This window comes from Pseudorasbora parva, chromosome 3 (genome assembly GCF_024679245.1).
Source record: "Pseudorasbora parva isolate DD20220531a chromosome 3, ASM2467924v1, whole genome shotgun sequence".
Taxonomy (NCBI): domain Eukaryota; kingdom Metazoa; phylum Chordata; class Actinopteri; order Cypriniformes; family Gobionidae; genus Pseudorasbora; species Pseudorasbora parva.
In genome coordinates, this window is record NC_090174.1 from 16632549 (window position 1) to 16656328 (window position 23780).

At 37.2% G+C, this 23780-nt stretch overlaps 1 protein-coding gene across 1 annotated transcript in view; it reads right to left on the minus strand.

Annotated features, from left to right (window-relative positions):
- Positions 1-22922, minus strand: part of naa38 (N-alpha-acetyltransferase 38, NatC auxiliary subunit) — a 28565-nt gene extending 5643 nt beyond the window's left edge. The window contains exons 1-2 of the mRNA XM_067437944.1: positions 22699-22922; positions 22295-22463 (exon numbers count right to left, since the gene is read on the minus strand). Coding sequence (XP_067294045.1) covers positions 22295-22463; positions 22699-22743 — 214 coding nt within the window. The 5' untranslated portion in view covers positions 22744-22922. The remainder of the gene's footprint in view (positions 1-22294; positions 22464-22698) is intronic.
- Positions 22923-23780: the final 858 nt, after the last annotated feature.

The following is a 23780-nucleotide window of genomic DNA, read 5'->3' on the forward strand; positions in this document are numbered from 1 at the left end:
CAGCTTTCTGAAAAGCTGAAGGAAAAGTGTAAGGAGTAAAAATGCATGAAGCAGTAGGGTAAAGAAAACTAAAAGGTTTTGTTTCTGAACGGAAGTAAAAGTTTTAAGACTTTGGTAAATTAAATTTAAGACCTAGGATGAAAATCTTTTTTTTTCTAGGATGAAAAGCGTTTTTAAGACTTTTTTTAAGGCCTTAAATGTAACTTTCTGAATTTAAGACTTTTTAAGACCCCGCGGGAACCCTGTATGTAACTTTAGAGATGGTCCCTAAATTTGTAAATCTCGAACGTCAATCCAACTTTATGGCAGTCATATCAGATGCGCTATGGTTCTGCAATGTTTGTTTTAAACCATTTTCGCTGCTGAAATAGAACAAAAACATTCAACCGTATGCTGAATGAATCTCCAGTGTACAACGCACGTTCATCTCTGCTTTGAGTGCAGATTTCAGTGAGTGAGAGCGCGCTCTAAACGAAACTCCAGTTTATCTGAACGCCTCTGATTATTAAACATTGCATTCATAAACTCAATAGAAACACGTGTGATAGGTTATAATGTGCAACGCGATTATAAAAGATGGCTTTTGAGAAGCCTATAAGTAGGTGACTAGCAACAGTGACTAGTGTGAGTGACTTGTGTTACATGCCACAGCCGAAATACCCCAAACAAATGGCAGGTGTTATGTCAAGCCCTGATTGTGATTCCTTAAAATGTCACTCTAATCGTGTCTGAACTTGTTCGTTAGTCTTTGGCTCAAGCTTCACGTTAATATTTCCCAGACATAGTTTTGGTATTAAGGTCAAAGTCACTTGCCTCATGTTTGCAAATCTTCGCAGATTTGAAATGTTTCCCCCTATTACAGTGACTTTCTTCTGGCATGTTCTGCTGCAGACAGGGTGACCAGAGCATCTTCGAATAATTTTCCTTCAGGACTTTTGTGAAAGCCAAAATATGGCCACACCTCAGATTTGGTCCTTTTAGAAGGTTGGAAAATCTCCCGGTGCTTTCACTGCCTTCTGTCATTTCTTCTCATTCAGAAAACAGCTTTGCGTGCTGTGCACGCCTGCAGCAGACTGGAAAGGATTTACCGCGAGTTTTAAAAATCTTGATAATCACTGATGGTTTTAATGATAATTAAATTTTAAACTATATTACTAACCGTCAGTACATTTTATCATGGTTTATCGTGAAACCAGTAATTGTCTCATCCCTACTATCAATCAAGAGCTGTAGTGTCTCAACTCAGTGGTCAAAATATATTTAAAAATTTTATTAAAAAAAATGTATTGGCCATTTTAAAAGGCGTTACTGTCATTATGCAAGTAATACACAAACTGACGTGTGATGCATATTACATTTTTAGCAACATGGATTTAGTAAAGTACAATATTTAAATACATCACCACCCCTACTGGTGCTGCAAAATTTACTTATACCCCTTTTCCACCAGAATAAACCGGCCGCTAGTTTAGAGCTAGTGCTAGTGCCAGTTCTAAGTTTGTTCGACTGATGAGCTTTTAAGAACTGGTTTGGCTTTCCACAGGCTACAGAACCACCACAGAGCCAGGTCTTACATTACTGTACTTACGTCTCATCTTTATCAGCAATGCTAGCGTGGCAACGGGAAACACAAACACTCCAAGCTTGTTCGAGATGCATCGGCGCTGCATGGACCGAGCCGCGTATGATATCAAAATACCGCATGAGCGTAAGGAGTCGTATGCTCTCACTGTACTTTGATGTCATACGGCAATCAGGCTGCACAGCGCACGCCGATGCATCTCGAACAAGCCTTCCTTCAACAATGGCTCCCAACGCATTTGTGCAGCTCACCATGATTTGTATAGTTGGAGAATACAATCGAGCAGTTGTTAGTTTGATTAGATGCTATTTAAAAAATGGCATCACATGGTCACAAGTTTGTGTTCAACTTGTTGGTCACAGTAACCCTGCCCCTAGTCGCAAGGCAGCACTTTTTCTAGTTCAGAGCGGGTGCTTTGGGTGCGGAAAGACAAAGAACCGATTTGAAACTAGGCTCTGACTCCGAAACCAGCACCAGCTGGCAGATCCCTTGGTGGAAAAGGGGTATTAGTAGAACTTGGTGGCACTGATTTTATTAACCGTGTTTCCACTGTTGGGCCAAAAACAAGACAGGGTGGGTCAGTCACGTTTCCACAGTCATGCACAACAGAATCAACACCGGCCGCCACATATTGCGTTTCGTCATTCTTTTTTTAAACGCCATATAAAACTCATACTCCGTATATTCGTTCAGCTGCATTTCCTTTCCCTGCTCTCCCCCCGTCTCTCGCACTTTCCTCTCTCTTTCTCTCACTCTTGGTGCGTTGCATTCGATCGTAACCGAGTTGCGACATGCATTCATCTCGCGACAGCGTGTGCGGTCACATAGATGTAAACAAACCAGTGCTCTCAATACATTTGAATGGCTTAAGCGGACAGACAACAGCTTCACTTCTATACTTCTATACAAATAACTATACAGTTATTTGCAGCAATTTTTGGTAACCAGTACAGCATAATGTGCATTATTATTACGTCAACCACCTTTACCAGATGTCCACCAGATATAACATTGTTAACATTAATGTGCTAATCTTCTTGTATTTAACCCTTAGGTATTCCTTACTATCATAGTCACATGTGACTGTACAACTATTTTTCAATTAAATAAATGTTATTTTTTAGTTTAATAATAGTTACCGGTATTGAATATTTTGAGGAGCTATTTTGGTACTAAATACTATTTGTGCAATAATTATGGTCCATTATACCATGGTCTGTTTAAATACTTGATTCTGATTGGCTGGAAGGTGTGCAGTAAAACCGTTTAATGCACAGGTAATTCCAGTCAGTTTGATTACAGTTCAAAATTAATCCGCCACTATAAACACTTTTAACCATAGTAACACAGTTACGCTTGCAAACAGAGTGACAGTGGCAGTATCAACCATAGATATACGTAACGCAACATATCTATGGCAACATTAAGTGACATGAGACATGACGTGACACACAGAAGCCAATGGCACATGTCACTATGCGCAGATATGTAGCCTATACATATCTATGACTAGCGCGTATTGGCACATCCGTGCCACATGCGGTCTTCATTGTCATGTCACTGACATTATCGCGACACACATTGACATGACACCTGCATGACACCGAGTTGCGGAACATGTCGCCGTGTGTCGTGCGTTTTTTACAGTCTATGATGGTCGTGACACCTACACTGACAGACTCGAGCACCTATACTGACGCGATACAAAATCCTAAATAAATAGACTAATTTTGTTGTATTTTAGATGTCAATAAAACGCATTAAAGTCAGTAGGCTATATTTTTTAAAACATGTTATTTGTGTCACGTCTGTATTTGATTGGCATGTACCACTAAATGTTTTGTAATAGCCTACGTCACCCATTCTAAGAAAAACACAAAATAAATGGGGTCACTACGACTACAAATAAGGAATTAACAGTTGCATCCATTACTGTAAAGCTTTATTTTTGCGTGACATACTGAGTCTGACATTAGCCCTATGACATACTGACATTGCAACATCTGAGATCTAGAACCTCAACAAGCAAGCGAAACATAATTTCACCTCCAAGCCTAATAAACCTGAAAAACTCCATGTCTAATTTCACGAAAACAATCACCAAAAACAAAATTTCCAACTGTTTTATTTCTTTATGTTATATTAACCTATTACTTAATTTAATGCATTAAATGTAATGTGTCTTTAGTAGCCTATGCAGTTAAAGACGTGGGGTTTATTTCACACTAGGCTACATAATGATGATTCATTCAAATAAAGATTCATAAATAATTCTAATAAATCCATTAAATAATCATTAAGTTATGTTTGCTATCCTTAGGCAGCGAGGGGATCTTCAGACTGACATAAAGAAGAGATCGTGAATGCATTCTCTCTCTCTCTCTCTCTCTCTCTAATAATGAATTTAATGTGATAATTTGTTCATATAAAAACATTTAGATGGCTCTACTTTATTTAAAGTGACTGTATGCTAGAACTAACGAGCCGTAACTTAAGAAACCAACCGTCATTTTAACCTGTCTGTTAAAAAAACTTCAGTTACAGCTTTAACTTGATTTTTAACTTGGCAAATAACCATGGTATAAGCGGGATAATCCACGGCCATGCATTAAATGATTTTAATGCACGACCTAGAGGCAACCACGCGTCGGGCGGTTCTTCGCCTCTACACCGTGCATTAAAATCCTTTAATGCATGGCTAGCCGTGGATTATCCCTTACTTAATAACCACTTAATATATTTTTCTTCTAACATTTCTATTATTTAAATTACAAGTAGTGTAGTAATTAAGGTTAAAATAGAGAATTCGAATGCAAAGAGGCAAATTAGTCATTTTGTGGCTAGAAAAATAATAGTATTGCAGATTGCTTGCTTATTTTTAGGTTTTGCATTTGAATAGCCTACATGTTTAGACATGGTCAAACACTAGATTTCTTTAAATGTGAAATTTTAAAACGTTAATAAACGTTTTATTTTTTTGTGGGGTCTTTTTATTTATTTATCACAAATTACTTTCGAATCTGTGGGAAACACTGTAGTTGACCAAAATGCACTTTGTAATTTTGACCAAATAGCAATTTGTATTTTGTAATGTTATAATATTTATGGTTGCACTTTTTTATGAGTATGCACATTTTGTGCTTCTGTTTACATTTCTTTTATAACTTGAATGTATAGGAAGAAAGAAATATACTGTCTACTAGTAGTTACATGCACTTTAGAGGTGTTAGTAAAGCACCTGTTTGGTACAGTTGTGGTTTGTATTCAACACATGTACAATATTGTATAGTTTGTTCTGCTAAAATAAACCATGACAGGAAACATGCTGGGGTCAATTTGTTCTTAAACATTGGTAATACTGCAGACATTATTTTAAAATATACTCCGGTACTTAATTACTTGTTTATTTACTAATTATTGAATCGATATCGAAGCTAATAAATCAATATCTAATCGAAATAGAGTCGAAGCCTTAAGAATCGAATTGTGAAATTCCTAACGATACCCAGCGTCAACACTGCAGCGTCCCAGGTCAACACTGCTGACCAAAACGAGCACTAGAGATTTCTTTGTAGCCAGCATTTCAGCCCCGCGTGTAATGCAGCTCACTGTCACTGAACGCGTCATTCATTGATGATATAAAACTCCGGACGAGTGTTCTTGCGCGCGTCCGTTTTTAGGGCGCCTTCCCTATCGTGCAGTCTGACATTAATGTCAACTGAGATCTTACAGTGTGACATGGCGATCATGTTCGTACAGTCTGACAAGGGACATTCGCAAAGGATTTTGAAAAATCGCACAGTGTGCAGGACCCTTTAGCGAGTGTTTGAAATAACTTCCTACGGGATTCTGAACAAGATGGGATGGGGATTCTGATCACTATGTGGTTGAAATATATTTATATGGGATGCTAAAGGCTACTTATGATAACCATGGCGATAAATACACATTTATGGAAAATACCAGAAACTGCTTGAAGAACAGACAAATCATAACTTATTATAATTGTGTATTTATTTGGTTTCATGTTTTATCTGTCTTATTCCCTGTGCCTTTGTTGATACAGAATTAATACTGCATATACAGTATGCCATAAAAACATACACTTGTATAACTCATAACTCACGTTTTCTGTTTGCTCTAGCTGAAAGGATAACATTATTGTGAGACAGGAGAGATCGCTCATACCTTATCACATTGCATGAATTTAAAAAAAAAAAAAATTGCGCGCACAAAACAGATTTTCTCAATATTTTTCTAAATGTGTAAGCCTTTAAACTTAAATGCATTAATGAAGTTATTTAATGCATTCCTGTAATTGGAAATACATGGCTGCAGCGCGATCTCTGTATGCGAGTGACGGGTGCGTGTGTGCGTGCTTCATAATGAAAACAGCTCATTAATACAGAACGGTATTTTAGCTAACTTGGAATTACCTCTGCTTATTGTACAACTTCCAGCCAATCAGAATTGAATATTCAGACAGACCATGGCATAAATTACTTTATTGATAAACTAAATGTTTTATTTATATAAGGTTTTTTTTTATTTTAAGATTTCCAGTAAAAACACTAGTTACTTGTACCTTATGAAAGTAGATTTACACTTTGAATTAAATATTCTCTCATCAATGACATTAGCTCATTGTAAAAGGATAAACAATGCCGTTAATTTTGTTTGCACTAATAAATGCTGCTGCCTACCAGCTGCAATAACCAATAAAACATTGTTCCATATATTTTTTCTATATCGTCATAAATATCGTTATCGCATATAATTTTGAGGCTATATCGCCCACCCCTAATTAGCATATGGCTTTGTATCAGTAGAAACCCTGGAGGATTTTCTTCACACAAATCAATCGTTTGGCCTCGGAGCACTTAGAATATTTGTACTGTCTGCAATTCTCATAAACTGTGCCTGCAGTCGTATCTGCCTGTTCTCCTGTTTTTTATAATACACAAATGGGTAGGTTTAGGGAAGAGTTTGAGTTACGCATTCAAAATGTGTCTGAATATGTGTTTGTGTGTCCACAAGGTAAATGGATTTATAAACATACTAACTTATGTTTTCTTGAAAATGTAAAAATGCTGACTTTCTTGTGATGGGTAGTTTTAGGGGCAGTCTGTGTGTGTGATGGGTAGGTTTAGGGGTAGGGGCAGTGTAGGGCGGTAGTATTAAACTGCGTTGATAAACACGCTAAAAAGCGATTATGCGTCTTGATAACACACCAAAATGGCATACGAATTGGCGTGTCATACATACGCCATTTCATGAGATCAGTCTGCTATTTCTACACGTTTTCAACACGCATATGTGGGATGGGAGATCGCACTCACAGCTCAGCTCACAGCTGCAGGCATTAAACGGACCTAAGCTGAGCAATGTAAATGTTAACTTCTCAAAATAATTCCTATGAAAGTTAAGCTTCCAAAGGCATGAACTGAAAACGCGCCAGACTGAACACGAGTTGTGAATGTATGCCGCGAGTGTGGACGTGATTACCTCAGATCTCATCTCCTTCAGATTTCTACTACCTTTAATGACCCAGTTTAAATACAGATTCATCTTTCCAGCGCTGATGTTCCCCTTTAATACCACTAACAAGGCTAACACAGCCTCACACTAGCACAGTAGCATAATGAGGGTCCCTAAATGCAAACCGAAGGATTGAGAACTTTGTAAGTGTACAAACAGTTTAATAAGAAGATACTTTATAAAGACATTACACATTACACGTACATTACATTAGTACATTACACGTTCACGGACAGGCGCCATTTGCTGCGAAATGGGGTCATTTTTGCTGCGAGTATATTGTCGAGTATAAACAAGGATTAAAGCTAAACAGAAGTTGGCAGCTTAATAAATGCAAGTTATTTCTTCAGGTCAATCTTTGTAAAGGCAAACATTGCAAAAAAAAGGAAGACAATGCACAGAAAGTCTTTGGATAAACAAAGAAAATCAAACGTGAGTAAATATCTGCGTGGCTTTTCAACGATGGTGAGAACTGAGGGACCTGAAAAATGACTCATTGCTGGCTGTATTTCTGCTGGACATGTAATCTTTCATTTTGATTATACATTTTTTTGGTTTATATGTTTTCATGAAGCATGTATCAAGAGCACATGAAGCTGCCATATATAGCTAACATAACATTACTTAGCATAAAGTTACAATGTTATACACTTAGTGGAGATGATAAATCCTCAATATGCTTAGCTCAAGTTGATCGCTGTTGTGTTGAATTTCGCAAAATTTAACTTTAGATAACAAAATGCATGTGTAAAAGCTAGTACACCACATCCAGGAACTTTTTTTTAGAACTAAGTTAGCTTTAGCTACTACTAATCAACAATGCTTTCATCATGGAAACTCTTACATGCAAAACACAGTATATGTTAGGAATCTTACACAAAATTAATGTTCATCACAGTATAACTGATGTTATTGGGAAAACATGATGCTACCCGTTTTCTTTGCCTTATAAATATAACTAGCTCGTTACCAAATCAAACAGAAATATATTTTAAACTAGGGGTGGGCGATATCTCGATATTTAAAATATATCTCGATATTTTTTAAACTCTATATGGATTTTGACATATTGTATATATCAATATATTGCTTATATTTAATTCTGAATCCGCCACTTTGCTTGTTTTGCCTTCACTGTGCTGTGCTCCGCCCCGCTCACGCGCCTCCCGCCTCATTGCTTTTGTTCCCCCTCCCCTCGCGTTTTCTCATTGAACACGCGGCAACCGCAAGCAGGTGAGTATTATTTATTAAGTTGACAAGAACGCGCGTTGTTCAATACTCAGTTTAGAGACCTTGATTTTACTTCTAACACAACTGCTTGCTAAAATTCATAAAGAAATATTAATGTTCATCATAGTTCAAATTAGGGCTGTGTATTGCCAAGACTCTGGCGATACAATACGTATCACGATACAGGGGTTACGATACGATATATTGCAATATTGTAAGAGGCAATATATTGCAATATATTGCGATATTGTAAGAGAGGCAATATATTGCGATATTTCTTTGTGTGTTTTTGTTTTTTATAATTTAAAAGAATAAAGAACACAACCATAAGCCTAAAACACGAGACAAAGTATTTTATTTAATTAATACAGTATAATTTATATCACTAATCATATGCAATGTGCAATCTAAGTTGAGGGAAATGTAAAGTTACTGCAGGATTCTTTGTGTAAATGTTTTAAAGGTTCACAGTATAGCAGTGGCTATTTAACAACAGAAAGTGCAGTCCATTTCATGACTGAATGACTGTTTGTTTTATATTTAACACAGTAGCCCCGATCACACAGAACGCGTTTTTGCAGCGAGAGGCGCCTTTTTTTGAATGGATTTCGTTTGGCAGAGAGCGTTATGCGCGCTGCTTATGCGCCCTGGGCGCCTCGCGTTTTTGAAGGAGCGCTCCGAGCGCATGAAGTTGAAAAAAAGTCAACTCTGAGCGGAAAAGTGTGCAACATCATCGCGCTTATGTTCTGTTGTCCAATCGAATGAATGAAGCGACGGGCCTTCCGTTGTGTTGACCGTGACATTGAATTGACTGACAGTACAGGTGATTCGGGGGTTGCCTAGAAACATTAAAGCGCACCTGAAAAACGCGTTCTGTGTGATCGGACCCTAAAGCTGTTTTCTATAAAGCAGTCTATTGTATAAAGTGCTATTTCAAGTAACGTTACTGAACTGCAGAGCTGGTGCATCCATATCCACATCGCTATTATCTTTCGTTCTCCTGCCACCGCTGTCAGTTTTGGTGTGTGTTTATTTTGTTATTGAGAGGAAAACGTGCAGTACATTCTATCGAAACACTTCTCAGCAGCGCGGGTGACATCAGGATGTTAAGCGAGCTCTCGGTTTCAATGTGTTTCCCGAGTAGCTCTCGGTTTCAATGTGTTTTGCTAATCTAAACACTAGTGATGCGCGCACTTTCACCTCGCGCTTCTCCGGGTCCGCGTCCGTTATACGTTCTGAGATAACACTGCCATCTAGCGGTTGGGTTTTATACAGTCTGTGGTTTAAACCGAACACAAAGCCACGAATCTTGGATGCAAATAAATAAATATATAAATATCGATAAAGCGTTTTTGAGAATCGATACAGTATCGCCAAACATAATATCGCGATATTCACGTGTATCGATATTTTCTTACACCCCTAGTTCAAATCACAAGTTTCCCCACTGTCAGGTGAGACGCAGTCGCAATCATGTCAGTTTAGGGCTGGACGATAAGGCCAAAATTTATGTCATGATATATTTCTTAATTTTGGTCGATACGATATAATTTCGATATCGATATGAGAATATAAAAGTTTTAGAAAAACTATTAAGAACTGCCACAAGGGATTTCTGTACCTAGTACCTACAAACTTCTGAAAAATTAATTTGCCAAGTCTATGAAACCTCCTCCTATAAAACTATATAATATTTTAGAAATAAAAACGGTACAAATAGTGTTCATCTTTTATTTGTATTTAGCCTTTATACGAACAAGAAATGTGAAATCACCGTTAAATAAACATAAGACTCTCACTTCGCAGATGCAGTTTATTGAGCATTTTCTTTAAAGTTTTAAATTTCAGTGAAGATTCATAGCGCTATATTCTCCTTTTATGCGAAACTATAGACCTTTATCTACTGATGCACAAAAAAATAAATAAAAGAAGACTCAATTCAGTGGCCTATTTGTGCTCTGTTTGAAATGAGTGCACACTGCTTTTTGCAAGGCTTTTAACACGAGCAAATTATACATTTTCGTGAAGCCATGTCTGACCGTCTTTCACAAGCTTTGAAAGGTAATTTAAACGAGAATGAACGCATTGGTGTTAATACATGACATTGTGTGTAAATGTGGAAAGTATTAAAACAAATGTGCCACTTGCCTCTTACATAAATAGTCTACATTGATTATTCTTAACACTTGGCATTGTATTGTTAGACATTAGATTGATGCATCTATGTCAATGTATTGTTACACCCCTAGTCGGCACCCCTTCGGCACATTTTGCAGCACACTGAAACTTGAAGTTTAATATCAGATCTTAAGCCCCATTCGCACGGGATTCGTATTATCTGGGGACCTCTGGTGATTTGTAATAATTGCAGAGTCTGTCTGTGATCTTAATCCCGTGCGAATTAGCCATGTCTGTAATTCGTAAAGTAAAAATTGCCCCGCAAATTACCTACCATATTTCACCGAACACCGAGGTCCTGTGATAATATTAGTCCCGTGCGAATCGACATCTCTGTAATTTGGCCAGGATTAGGCGGATTGTATATAATTTTTTCAAGCTTTTTTTCTTCCTGTGAGCATTTCTATCTTTATCTTTCACGAAGAATAAAGTCTGCATTCATAATGCGCACCGTTATGAATTCCCGTATCCCGTATCATGGGATTATGAAGAACAGGTCATTCATGTTTTATCCAAGAGGAAAATACGAGACATCCCGGGTGTCCTATGAGACACAGTGCTCTTCTGTAAATTGTACTGTAGCCATCATATTATAGCCTACCTTCTGACATTCATATTACGTTCTGTAACTGTACAAGAAGTGAATATCGGCTCATGTGTAGCCTACATGATCCGCATGATGAGGCACTCAGTCACGCTTTAGTAAAGAGCACGACATTTACTTTGATTTTTGGTACAAATTTAACAGGAAGTGGTGTTATGACAAAATCAGTTTAATATCTCAGTCATGCCCCATTTTTCTGCAAAAAGCTTACTGTTTAAGTGTAAAAAAGGGTTTTGATTATTTTGAAGGCATGAAATGATTGAAAAGATGGCTATGTAGGCCTATTATTTCTTTTATTTTACAGTTAAATTATTATTATTTCTGTAATAATGTTTTTTCTCTAATGTCACAAAAGCACTTTGTTCCTTCATGAACTGACTACCTCTTTGCACTTCAATTAAAAAAATAATAATAATTTAAATAAAATAATTTAAAAAAAATGGTATTTGGCATATTTGTTTTTGCTGTAGTTTTTGGGGGGTTATTTTTCCTGTAAAGTATATGTATTGTATAACGAGATATAGCTAAATATATCAAGATATATTTTTTGCTCCATATCGGCCAGCCCTATTTTAAACTTTACCAGTATCGGTATTCTAGCTTGATAGTGAGTACTAGAAGACATCTTATTTGTTTATATTCATACTGATAAAGTTCGATGTTTTATTACATGTGATTCTGACATCATGTCACTACATGCACACTGCTCGTCTCAGGAAAATAATGCGTCTTCCAGCTGAGCAGCCGGTGTAGCGCGTTCATGTATTTTGGGGGCGTGGTTTTGGAAAGAGCCCAGAAGGGAGAAGGTGGAGTGAATGGAAATAATGAGTCTTTAAAACAATCGTGAGAGGTCTACAGACACTCAATTTTTATACTTTCTTTTTCAGAGTACTAACATTTTAATAATGTATTGATATATAAAGAAAGTTTAAACAAATTTGGAGAAAAAAATAAAACTTAACCAATTCCTACCTACCCTACCTTTAACTGATAGCCTAGCTATGTTAGAGTAATATTATATTATATTATATTTAGGGATGCACGATATTGGATTTTTGCCGATATCCGATATGCCGATATTTTTCAGCTCATTTTGGCCGATGCCGATACCGATGCCTGATATGTTTATTTTTTCCCTTTGTTTGGAAACAACACCATTTTGAGCAAAAACTATTTTTTTTCATTCTGGTTTCAGATTTCTGAGGTATCCTTACTAAAAGGATTCTTGTTGAAGATAAATACATGTTAATAAAGTTCTTTTTATGTTAAGAGTATATTAAAAGCTCTGAAAATAACAATAATAAAGTCAGTAATTGTTCAACCCAGATGCAGCTGTAACCTAAATATTGTATTTTTGGATTTAACGTTTGTGCACATGAAGTGGGGGTGGCATGACATCCATTGATGCTGTCTTTTAATTTTACAATTATTGTAGAGCTCCTTGGATTATTTTTCATCATCCATTTCGTAAAATTTTATTACAGATTAATACACTGTATATAAAAGTATTTAATTTACAAGTGTCATGCTTGTGATTCATGACATCATTACTGATTTGTTTATTCAGAACAAGAAGTAACTTCAATTTATTTGTGTATTCTACTTTTCATTGTATTACTGTAACAACAGCGCCCCCACTACATGTATAAATATATAGCGGTCTAACTGGCAGGCACTAGGACCCGTAGGAGCTTCTGCTGCTGTGGAGGCTGCTGCACGCGCTAGAGAGTGGGGAGACGCGATTGGGATTGTTTTGGGCTAGTTTCGTTGTGAAAACGTGGCAAATCTGCTGCTGACGGTCACGTCCTTCTGTACGTGCATTCAGAAATTCAAGGCAGCATTTAAAAACAATCAATATAAATCACTGTACATGCAATGTATTTTCTTGTTTTCACTTCAAGAATGACCGCAGTGCTGACATGGTCTCATCGCTGTAGCACTCCTTGCACACGTGAGTTGTTGCAGGCGCATATCAACATGTTATCATATCGGCAAGGCATATAGGCATAATGTTTTCATATCGGCCGATGCCGATTTATATATTTTAAGCGTTTATCGGCCGATTCCGATGTCGTGCCGATAATATCGTGCATCCCTAATTATATTATATTATATTATATTATATTAGCTTTCATTCTCATTCCATTTACAGTTTAATGTAGGCATCAGCTGCACTATCCACTTAAACTATAGCCTACGCTATCAACTTTTGGGACATATTTCATCAGAATGTAACGTTAATGTTTTAATTCTAGAATCTAGATGTATGTAAACGCTGCGCAACTGATACATGACGTGTTTAAAGGACAACTCCGGTGAGAAATGGTTTACAGATGGTTACAGAGTAGATCGTTCTCTGGGATGCGTTTTCATGAAAATTGAATGTAAAGAGTTTTATCTTTAAAAACAGATTAGCTTATAACACTAGTCTATGGGGCACAGAGTAGTGAAATTAAATCGCTAGTTAATACCTCTAACAAGGCTAAAAATAGCCTCACACTAACACAGTAGCATAATGAGGGTCCCAACATGCAAACCGAAGCATTGAGAACATTGTAAGAGTACAAACAGTTTAATAAGAAGATACGTTGTAAACATAGTGCATTACGCGTTCACGGACAGGCGCCATCTTGGAAAACAGTCTCGAATCATCAAGCGACGAGAGCTCTGCTAAGTGATGAACTGTGACTTGGAATCTCATATGGTCCGTTGTTTCCGGAAGAAAACACTGAACACAACAGAGAAAATAAATAAATAAAAATAAAAATGTCCATGTTATTACATTGCACAAACTTAATTCCTATCGACCAGCTCACTTAGAACAGCGCTTGTGAATTGATTCATCGAGACTGTTTTTCGAGATGGTGCCTGTCCGTGAACGCGTAAGGCACTATGTTTACAACGTATCTTCTTATTAAACTGTTTGTACTCTTAAAAAGTTCTCAATGCTTCGGTTTGCATGTAGGGACCCTCATTATGCTACCGTGTTAATGTGAGGCTATTTTGAGCCTTGTTAGTGGTATTAACTAGCGATTTAATTTTACCACCCTGTGCCCCATAGACAAGCATTATAAGCTAATCTGTTTTTAGAGATAAAACTCTTTACATTCGATTTTCAAGAAAACGCATCCCAGAGAACGATCTACTCGGTAACCATCTGTTAATTACCCCTAGGTTCATTTCTCACCGGAGTTGTCCTTTAATATTCGTGCGTGTTGAAAATTCGAGTCGCTTTTAAACTGGAGCAGAAGGAGTTACCATGGAAACAGGGCGGCAACTAGTCCGACAACAAGCAGCAAAACTCATCTGTCACTGTGGTTGTCACTAATTTCAGGTAAGTTTTGTCCCTAAAATGACGCATAAAATACACACAAATGTTCCTGACACTATCTTACACTATTTTGTTAAAAATGACTTTAAAGAAATGGTTTAGTGTCTTCGGAAAAAGTCTGTTAGCATCTCAACTAGAGGCTAGAGGTAACGTACTAAGGCTAACTAGCCTTGAGCTCTTATTTATGGAAGTTTGGGCTTTTAATCACTTATCATGTGTAGATACAAGGTTTTGTAAATGTTTTGCTGGCATTTTGTCAATGGATGAATGAAAGGAACGTTACTTTAATTATTTAACCAAAAAGGTTGCACTACGGTTAATCTTTGACGTCACTCATATGTGCCATTTCAAACATGTTGATCTTTCAATAGTAACCAAGTAACTTAATTGACCACTTATATCACCATGCATCTGTAAAACCTAAATGTAAATACTGGTATCTTAAGATATTATATATTGTATATCATTCTTATTTTTTTCCTGCATTATCACCTCAGTTATCGAACAATCAGTTATCGTCCAAAATCAATACCGGTTTTCCGTTTTTCCAGTTTGCGTCCATTGCGGGAGTGGCTGAGAAGGGTGCTGTCATTACACAGTAGCCATAACAGCTCAGAGAAGAGTCTGCTGGCATTATATAGCATGAGAGCAGCCTCTAGAGGCCAAATAAAAAACTATCAATGTTTACATTAACATGTGAGGACAAGTGAGGCTGCGCGCTTCATGGAACGCTGCACTGACACATCTGACGCAAGCTTAAAACACCGAAAGGGAAACGGTATGAATACAGAACACTTCATTACATGTTGCCAAATCATTATAAAGTAAGTTTTTTTGTGACTAGATAATTTAGCAGGGAAAGAACAGCAGTATGTATGTACTTTGTCATTGAGGCTGACAGGATGCTAACATTAGCAGTAACATTTACCTCAAGCAGTTAAAACGATTTAACAACTAGTGATGTAAGAAACCAGACTGTATGGTCATGCATCCAATAGAAATATAAACCCATCAGAAACGCATTCAATTTCAATACATATCTTGTTATTTTGATAAGAAAACCGTCAAGTGTTCTAAAAAAAGCTAACTGTTTGGATTTATATGAAATAACTCTTAATATAATACAATAATCCATTATAATCAATTATATTCCATTTGTAACATTAAGTAAGGTTAATAAATGCTGTAGAAGTATTATTCATTTTTAGTTTTATCTGTTAACCTTTTTTATGCACTATGAATTAACATGAATGATTAAGATACAATTGTATTGCTCAAATATTATTAAACGGTGTAAAATGTATATCGCATAAGCTAGCTAAATAAGTTAATAAATCCTTGTTAACAATGTGACTTGCAGTCTGTTACGTGACATTCACTTACATGTTATAGCTAAAGAAACATTTATTTGTAATATTTTAATGTTTTAGTTATTTTCTGTAGATTTTTTTTCTGTTAGAACTTCTCATTTTAATATATTCATATTTACATATGCAATTTAGAACATTTTCATGGTTCAGTACTGTTTTTTTTATTTCTTGTAATAAAGTTCAGCACTGTTTTGCGGTTTTTTTTATTTGTTATTATTATTACTACTATTATTTTTATTATTATTTTTATCTAATATCTTTTTAAAAACTAACGGTCGATTAATTGGTTATCGGCAAGTGTGGTCCAACCTAGCTATCGGTAAAATCCCCTATAGGTCAACCTCTAGTATAGGGAGACAGTAGACACCGAAATCATCACGAGTGTCACGCATGCTTTGGTTTGTGTAGTAGTAACGTTAGTTGAAGTGCTCAATCACATAGACATGGCAGAACAAAGACATCAGATTTCATTAGCAGTCTTTCTGAGCTTTAATATTTACAGACACTAGTCTGTATCGATATCCGATTCATTGTACAGCCCCAATTTTGATTTATCAATTAAAAATTGCCAAATTCTGTGACATTACGCTTAATACAGTAAATTCCATTTGTGACTGGATTGAATTCGCACTGTGCCTTGCAAAAATATTCGGCCCCCTTGAACTTTGCGACCTTTTGCCACATTTCAGGCTTCAAACAATGATATGAAACTGTAATTTTTTGTGAAGAATCAACAACAAGTGGGACACAATCATGAGTGGAATGAAATTTATTGGCTATTTCAAATTTTTTTAACAAATCAAAAACTGAAAAACTGGCCGTGCAAAATTATTCGGAAGTTAATACTTTGTACTTTGTACTTTTATACAAAGTTAATACTTTGTAGCGCCACTTTTTGCTGCAATAACAGCTGTAAGTCGCTTGGGGTATGTCTCTATCAGTTTTGCACATCGAGAGACTGAAATTTTTGCCAATTTCTCCTTGCAGAACAGCTCGAGCTCAGTGAGGTTGGATGGAGAGTGTTTGTGAACAGCAGTTTTCAGTTCTTTCCACAGATTCTCGATCGGATTCAGGTCTGGACTTTGACTTGGCCATTCTAACACCTGGATATGTTTATTTTTGAACCATTCCATCGTAGATTTTGCTTTATGTTTTGGATCATTGTCTTGTTGGAAGACAAATCTCCATCCCAGTCTTAGGTCTTTTGCAGACTCCATCAGATTGTCTTCCAGAATGGCCCTGTATTGGGCTCCATCCATCTTCCCATCAATATTAACCATCTTCCCTGTCCCTGCTGAAGAAAAGCAGGCCCAAAACATGATGCTGCCACCACCATGTTTGACAGTGGGGATGGTGTGTTCAGGGTGTGAGCAGTGTTGCTTTTACGCCAAACATACCGTTTGCATTGTTGCAAAAAGTTCAATTTTGGTTTCATCTGACCAGAGCACCTTCTTCCACATGTTTGGTGTGTCTCCCAGGTGGCTTTTGGCAAACTTTAAACAAAATGGCTCTCTTCTAGCCACTCTTCCATAAAGGCCAGATTTGTGCAGTATACGACTGATTGTTGTCCTATGGACAGATTCTCATACCTCAGCTGTAGATCTCTGCAGTTCATCCAGAGTGATCATGGGCCTCTTGGCTGTAGTTTAGAGGGACGGCCAGGTTTTGGTAGATTTGCAGTGGTCTGATACTCCTTCCATTTCAATAGTATTGCTTGCACAGTGCTCCTTGGAATTTTTAAAGCTTGGGAAATCTTTTTGAATCCAAATCCGGCTTTAAACTTCTCCACAACAGTATCTCGGACCTGCCTGGTGTGTTCCTTGTTCTTCATGATGCTCTCTGGCTTTAAACGGACCTCTGAGACTATCACAGTGCAGGTGCATTTATACGGAGACTTGATTACACACAGGTGGATTCTATTTATCATCATTAGTCATTTAGGTCAACATTGGATCATTCAGAGATCCTCACTGAACTTCTGGAGAGAGTTTGCTGCACTGAAAGTAAATTCGCCCAATTTTTCAGTTTTTGATTTGTTAAAAAAAGTTTGAAATATCCAATAAATTTCATTCTACTTTATGATTGTGTTCCACTTGTTGTTGATTCTTCACAAAAATGACAGTTTTATATCTTTATGTTTGAAGCCTGAAATGTGGCAAAAGGTCACAAAGTTCAAGGGGCCCGAATACTTTCGCAAGGCACTGTATGTGATTTCATCCATGTTTTTGCATTGCAGAAATCATATGGCTCTACGTGGTATTTTGAGTATTAAAGAGAGTTTGTTTTGGGAGTTATTTATTGTTGTGTTATAAAATTGTTACCATTAGTATAAGAAGGGTATGACCTACAAAAAAATAAAAAATTCAGTCCGGCAGAATTTTCTCCACACTTCACCACGAGCCTAAATGAGTTATATTTATAACAATACCTTTTGATGTTTGAATTGTATTTCAGGGATTTTTATGAAGACAAATAAACAAGAGATGTTGTGATAACCTGGACAGAAGTCGGTTCCAGATCCACCTTCCACACCAGACTTCTCTCTCATATGGATTGCTGTCTAATGGCGTATTATATCTGCAGAATTAGGTGCATGCAGATATTATTTGGGAACATGACTAAACCTTTTTTGCAACAATACATCTATTTAGTGCAACAGTGTGAAACAGACAGCTAATAGACAGTATATTTTAAAATATTATTTATTGAACAATAATAGCCATTATAAACGTTACATAAATTTCTTGATTTTTTTCTATACAATTTTTTTCTGTTAATGTTCTTATATTTAAAATTACTATTCATTGCATGATTTGCATGTTCTGTACTTTAGTACCATTTTGTTTTATTGCTGTATTTTTATTTATCGGTTTAGAATTTGTTATTATTAATAATGAGAGCTCTAATTGTAGTAATTGTAGCTCTAATTGGTCATGCTGAAAAATGAAATCTTCATCTCCATAAAGCTTTTCAGCAGATGGAAGCATGAAGTGCTCCAAAATCTCCTGATAGCTAGCTCCATTGACCTTGCCCTTGATAAAACACAGTGGACCAACACCAGCAGCTGACATGGCACCCCAGACCATCACTGACTGTGGGTACTTGACACTGGACTTCAGGCATTTTGGCATTTCCTTCTCCTCAGTCTTCTTCCAGACTCTGGCACCTTGATTTCCGAATGACATGCAAAATTTGCTTTCATCCGAAAAAAGAACTTTGGACCACTGAGCAACAGTCCAGTGCTGCTTCTCTGTAGCCCAAAAGTGGCTTGACCTGGGAAATGCGGCACCTGTAGCACATTTCCTGCACACGCCTGTGAATGGTGGCTCTCGATGTTTCTACTCCAGACTCAGTCCACTGCTTCTGCAGGTCTGGAATCGGTCCTTCTCCACAATCTTCTCGTTGTGCAGCGTTTTTTGCCACACTTTTTCCTTCCCACAGACTTCCCACTGAGGTGCCTTGATACAGCACTCTGGGAACAGCCTATTTGTTCAGAAATTTCTTTCTGTGTCTTACCCTCTCGCTTGAGGGTGTTAATGATGGCCTTCTGGACAGCAGTCAGGTCGGCAGTCTTACCCATGATTGCGGTTTTGAGTAATGAACCAGGCTGGGAGTTTTTAAAAGCCTCAGGAATAACACAAGGATGAGTAAATTACAGATTTTAGTTTTTTTGTGAACTGCCTCTATCATATTGCTTTTTATATTTTATGAATAAATACAATGAGTGACAATTTGTGTGTAGTATAAATAATTAGTTCTACATATGTTAATGTAGTTAAATAAAATGGGCAACAGCCACAGATAAGGCCTACAGGTAAGGTGAAAAGTAGAAAGTGTTAGTAATAAGCTGAATATTCACTTAAGGCTGGAATACACTACCCGATTTTTGCCCCGATTTTCCCCCGATTTAGAATCTGAACAAGTTGACGCTAGTTGACAAAAGTCAGAGCCAGTCTGCAGATTTGAGCAGACAGATTCCATGAAAAATCGCGTAGCATATCATGGCCATAGATATAGATTTTTTAGCTTCAGATTTTGATTCCATCCAGTCGGAGGATATTAAACATGTTTGATATTCTGAGCCAATTTTAGAACATATGACGCATCGCTACTGAAACCGGAAATCACTGACACGCCAACGAAAATCAACAAACAAGAAATGGAGACCAGCAGGATCACAAAGTGGAACTCCAGCACGGAAGAAAAACTTATTCAGCTGTGGCAGGAGCACAGGTGTCTCTATAATGTGGATGACAACTGTTACCGGTAGTAGACAATAAATGCAGATATAGGCCTAATTGTAATAATAAAAAACAACATAATATTGATTTTGCCTGCAAGCGTGGCGTGAGCGTGGCGTTTCTGATGCGTGTCAGACGCGGGGCTGCCTGCCGTTTTCTCTGGGTGCGTCTCAATCAGCTCCCTAGTTCAGTTGTCAGGGCACTGATCAGGGAGTCAGCCCATTGACTTATGTCCTGATCAGTGCCTTGACTAGTGAACTAGGGAGCTGATTGATACGCAGGGTCTGTCTTTGCACACCAGAAGCGTCTGACGCGCTGCCCGCTGCTGTACATTTACAGGGAAGCCATATACTTCATGTTAAATATAAATATATTGCCTATTGATACAGCAAAGACAAATAATAATAGGCTACTAATAATATTTCGCAAACCAAATTCTGAGGTAAACATTTGTCTTAAGTTATTCACTATGTCACTTACCATTAGTATCCCGCTTTCCCGGGATAACGTTACGTGTTTAAACGAGATCAAAGCTCGTCAATAGCTGCGAATTATTAATTGTAGGCCTATTACAATAAATGTTAACAGATTATTTAATAACACAAACAAGGTCGCGTTACTCGATGCTCTGCGTGAGACTCGTGTAGTAATCAAAACAGCAAAACTATTGTATAAGTAACTTCAATATTGTCAACGAAAATAGTTCCAAACAAAGCAACACCAGAGCATGTTTGCTTCTTCAAATAACAGTGTTTCTTTAATGAAAAACTCAATGTTATAAATAAATAAATGATTTAATTATCTATCATGAATCCGAAGCTGTCCTCTATCTACATCTGTTGCAATAAAATAAAATAACAATAAACGAACAGAACACGCTTACAGATTAGACTCAATATTTTGACTCATCAGCACAGAAAAACACTTCCTCTAACTCCCGCTGTAATCTGACCATTACACGTCTAGTGCGTTTTGGCTCTTTTTGTTGACTTTTTGCTCAGCGCACAGATAGTCTGTTCAAAAATGACCGCGCTCATCTCCTGCACAATCTCATGCTTGCTGTTATGTCTGTCAGGCGTGCGTCTCCTAGCAACCAGGCGCTTGTTTCAGTTTGTGTTCCAGACGTTTTTAAAGTCTGGTAGTGTATGATGCCCAGCTTTTCTCTGTAACCATTTACAAAGTCGGCAAGTGTATGATGCCTAGTGTTTTTGAAATCTGTTCAGATTTAAAAAATCGTGTAGTGTATTCCAGCCCTTACAGAAATATAACCTGTGACTAACCTAAGACAAATTATAAAGAGATCTAAAAAGACCACTTAATCTAGTTTTCTTTCTGTAGATATAATATTTTATATTAAAGACATTTTTCAAAGATAACAGCAAAAACATTTTGATGATAGCATGTGTGAAGTGAAGAACCAGTTTGGACGTGGTAAGTACATTTCTACAACGTTGGAAGAAGCTATAGGACGTGGTAAGGTGATAAAGACGTTATACGTTTCTGTAATGTTGCAAGGAGGCATGGTAACGTGATAATGACGTTTCTGCAACGTTGCTAGGAGACGTCAGACGTGGTAACCTGATAAAGACATTTACGCAACGTTACAAGGAGATGTGGTAACATGATAAAAACTTTATAAATACGTTTCTGCAACGTGAAGAAACGTATTTATAACGTGAAAAAAAACGACATCTGTGGTATTAAATACATAGGATAAAAAATCATCACAACGTGAAAAAAAAAACGTTTTTACAACGTTGCTGTGTTTGCTGGAAAGAACTGTGCAGAACCGTAAACCGTGACCCAAAAACTTTGAAATCTTTGAAAGGTATAGGTGCATTATAATGCCGTTATCGTTATTTTAGATGAAAATGGTATCAGAACGACAATATTGCATTATTGGAATAATTTCTTGGCCAATTTATCATCCAGCAAAATTTGTTATCGTGACAGGCCTAGTTAGCCCTGGCTCACACTGGCCCGACAGTGGAAAAGCGGCAATTAAAGACTCTTATGTTAGTTTGGAGCCTTGCCTCTCCAACACGCAAATGATTTGTGGTTTTAAAGTACCCATAGCACAAATTGTTTGTGGTAAGCTACAGTAATAATTACAGTTGTGACTCAACAACAATATAAAAAGGAATAGTTGACAATAAAGTGACACAAGGTAATAATGGTGTTGATAAAGCATTAGGTGGGTGACTGGGGTGTACTGGGTACCTGTGGATTTGAGGAACTCTTGTGCAGATCCCAGGATTACGTTGCAGTCTCGGTCTGTACAGAGGAAGAGTCCCACCAGCGTGCGCCCATCTGTCATCCGAATCCTCATGCTCTTATTGAGGAGGTTCTCGAGCTTACACCGAGCCAGTGAATACGCAGACTCTTCCACCTGAGATACAACATTAAGTTGTCATCAACAAGAGCCAAAACATAATCCTAACCCAATTCAATGGGTTCAGAATACTTAGCCACAAATAATTTTTCCCTTAATCAACTATCATACGGCAGATTATTTTGAAAACAAAAAGTATTTGATCTAATAACGGCACTGCCAAACTAATAATTGCTTGCTAGCAATAGCTTCAGCGCTAATATTTTAGTGTATATTTTCAAAATATTCAGACCTCAGTTTGCATTTCCGTGCCGTTCTCTTCGCTCTCTGTTGCCATTTGAGCCGCCTTGATATTAAAGTTTAGGTATAATTGCGACCCAGAGAGAAAGAGATGGTGAGAGTTACTCCAACAAAGAGGTAATCTTCTTCAGGCCGTACAATCTGCTGTAAATATCACGTATACACAATGTAACAGCGCCCCAGGTGAAGTGGCGTACACACTGTTGTTTGAACACAAGCAACACAAGTGATCCTTCTTCTTCTTATGGGTTTATTGGCAGTTGACAAACCATCTTACAGGTGCTATACTACCACCTACTGGACAGGAGGAGAGTGGATCAGAAGATTTGCAGGATGGAAGGAGGGAAAAAAAATACCCATAACTTTTATACTCGCTCCTCCATCAGACCAGTTTCTTTCAAAAATGTTATTAGCTGCGAATGTATTTTCCTTAATGCTGTTAAGAATGTTTTTTCAAAGTGAAATTTAGCTTTAATTTCTTCTTCTTTTAATTTCATTATTTCCTTTTTATATGTAGGTATGATGACAAAAATGTCAAACACCCCTAAGCTCAAAATGGATCACATGACTATACAGAGCTGGAAATTCCCTTTACAATGACACCTGGACTGTGGAAATCAGTTGAGGATTAAGAAAGTTATGATATTTATAATATCGGGATTAAATAAAAAAAAAAAACTATACTTTAATTACAATAAGGCATGTGACCGAAAATGCTTATTATTAAAATGTTTGCTTGTAACTTCCTCATTCTAGCAGATATTTGCATTAAAAAATTTGAACAGAAGTTAGAATTTTGTTAGTTCTTTCAAATTAATTCCAATTTTAGTTGGAATGGGCATCAGACCACACCGAAACCAATTATAATTAATAAGCATTCATTCAGATTCATAAACATTTATTTTCAGAATACAAGCTAATAACTGATAATAACTGGTTATTGACAGGCTATTGAACAACCAAGTCATCCAAGATGACATCTGCTGCCATCGCATAGACGGACACATCAGTGTCATGTGCATCAAATTCATACCCCTCTCTGCTCATGGCCCTGAAGGGGGGAGTGGGCCAACA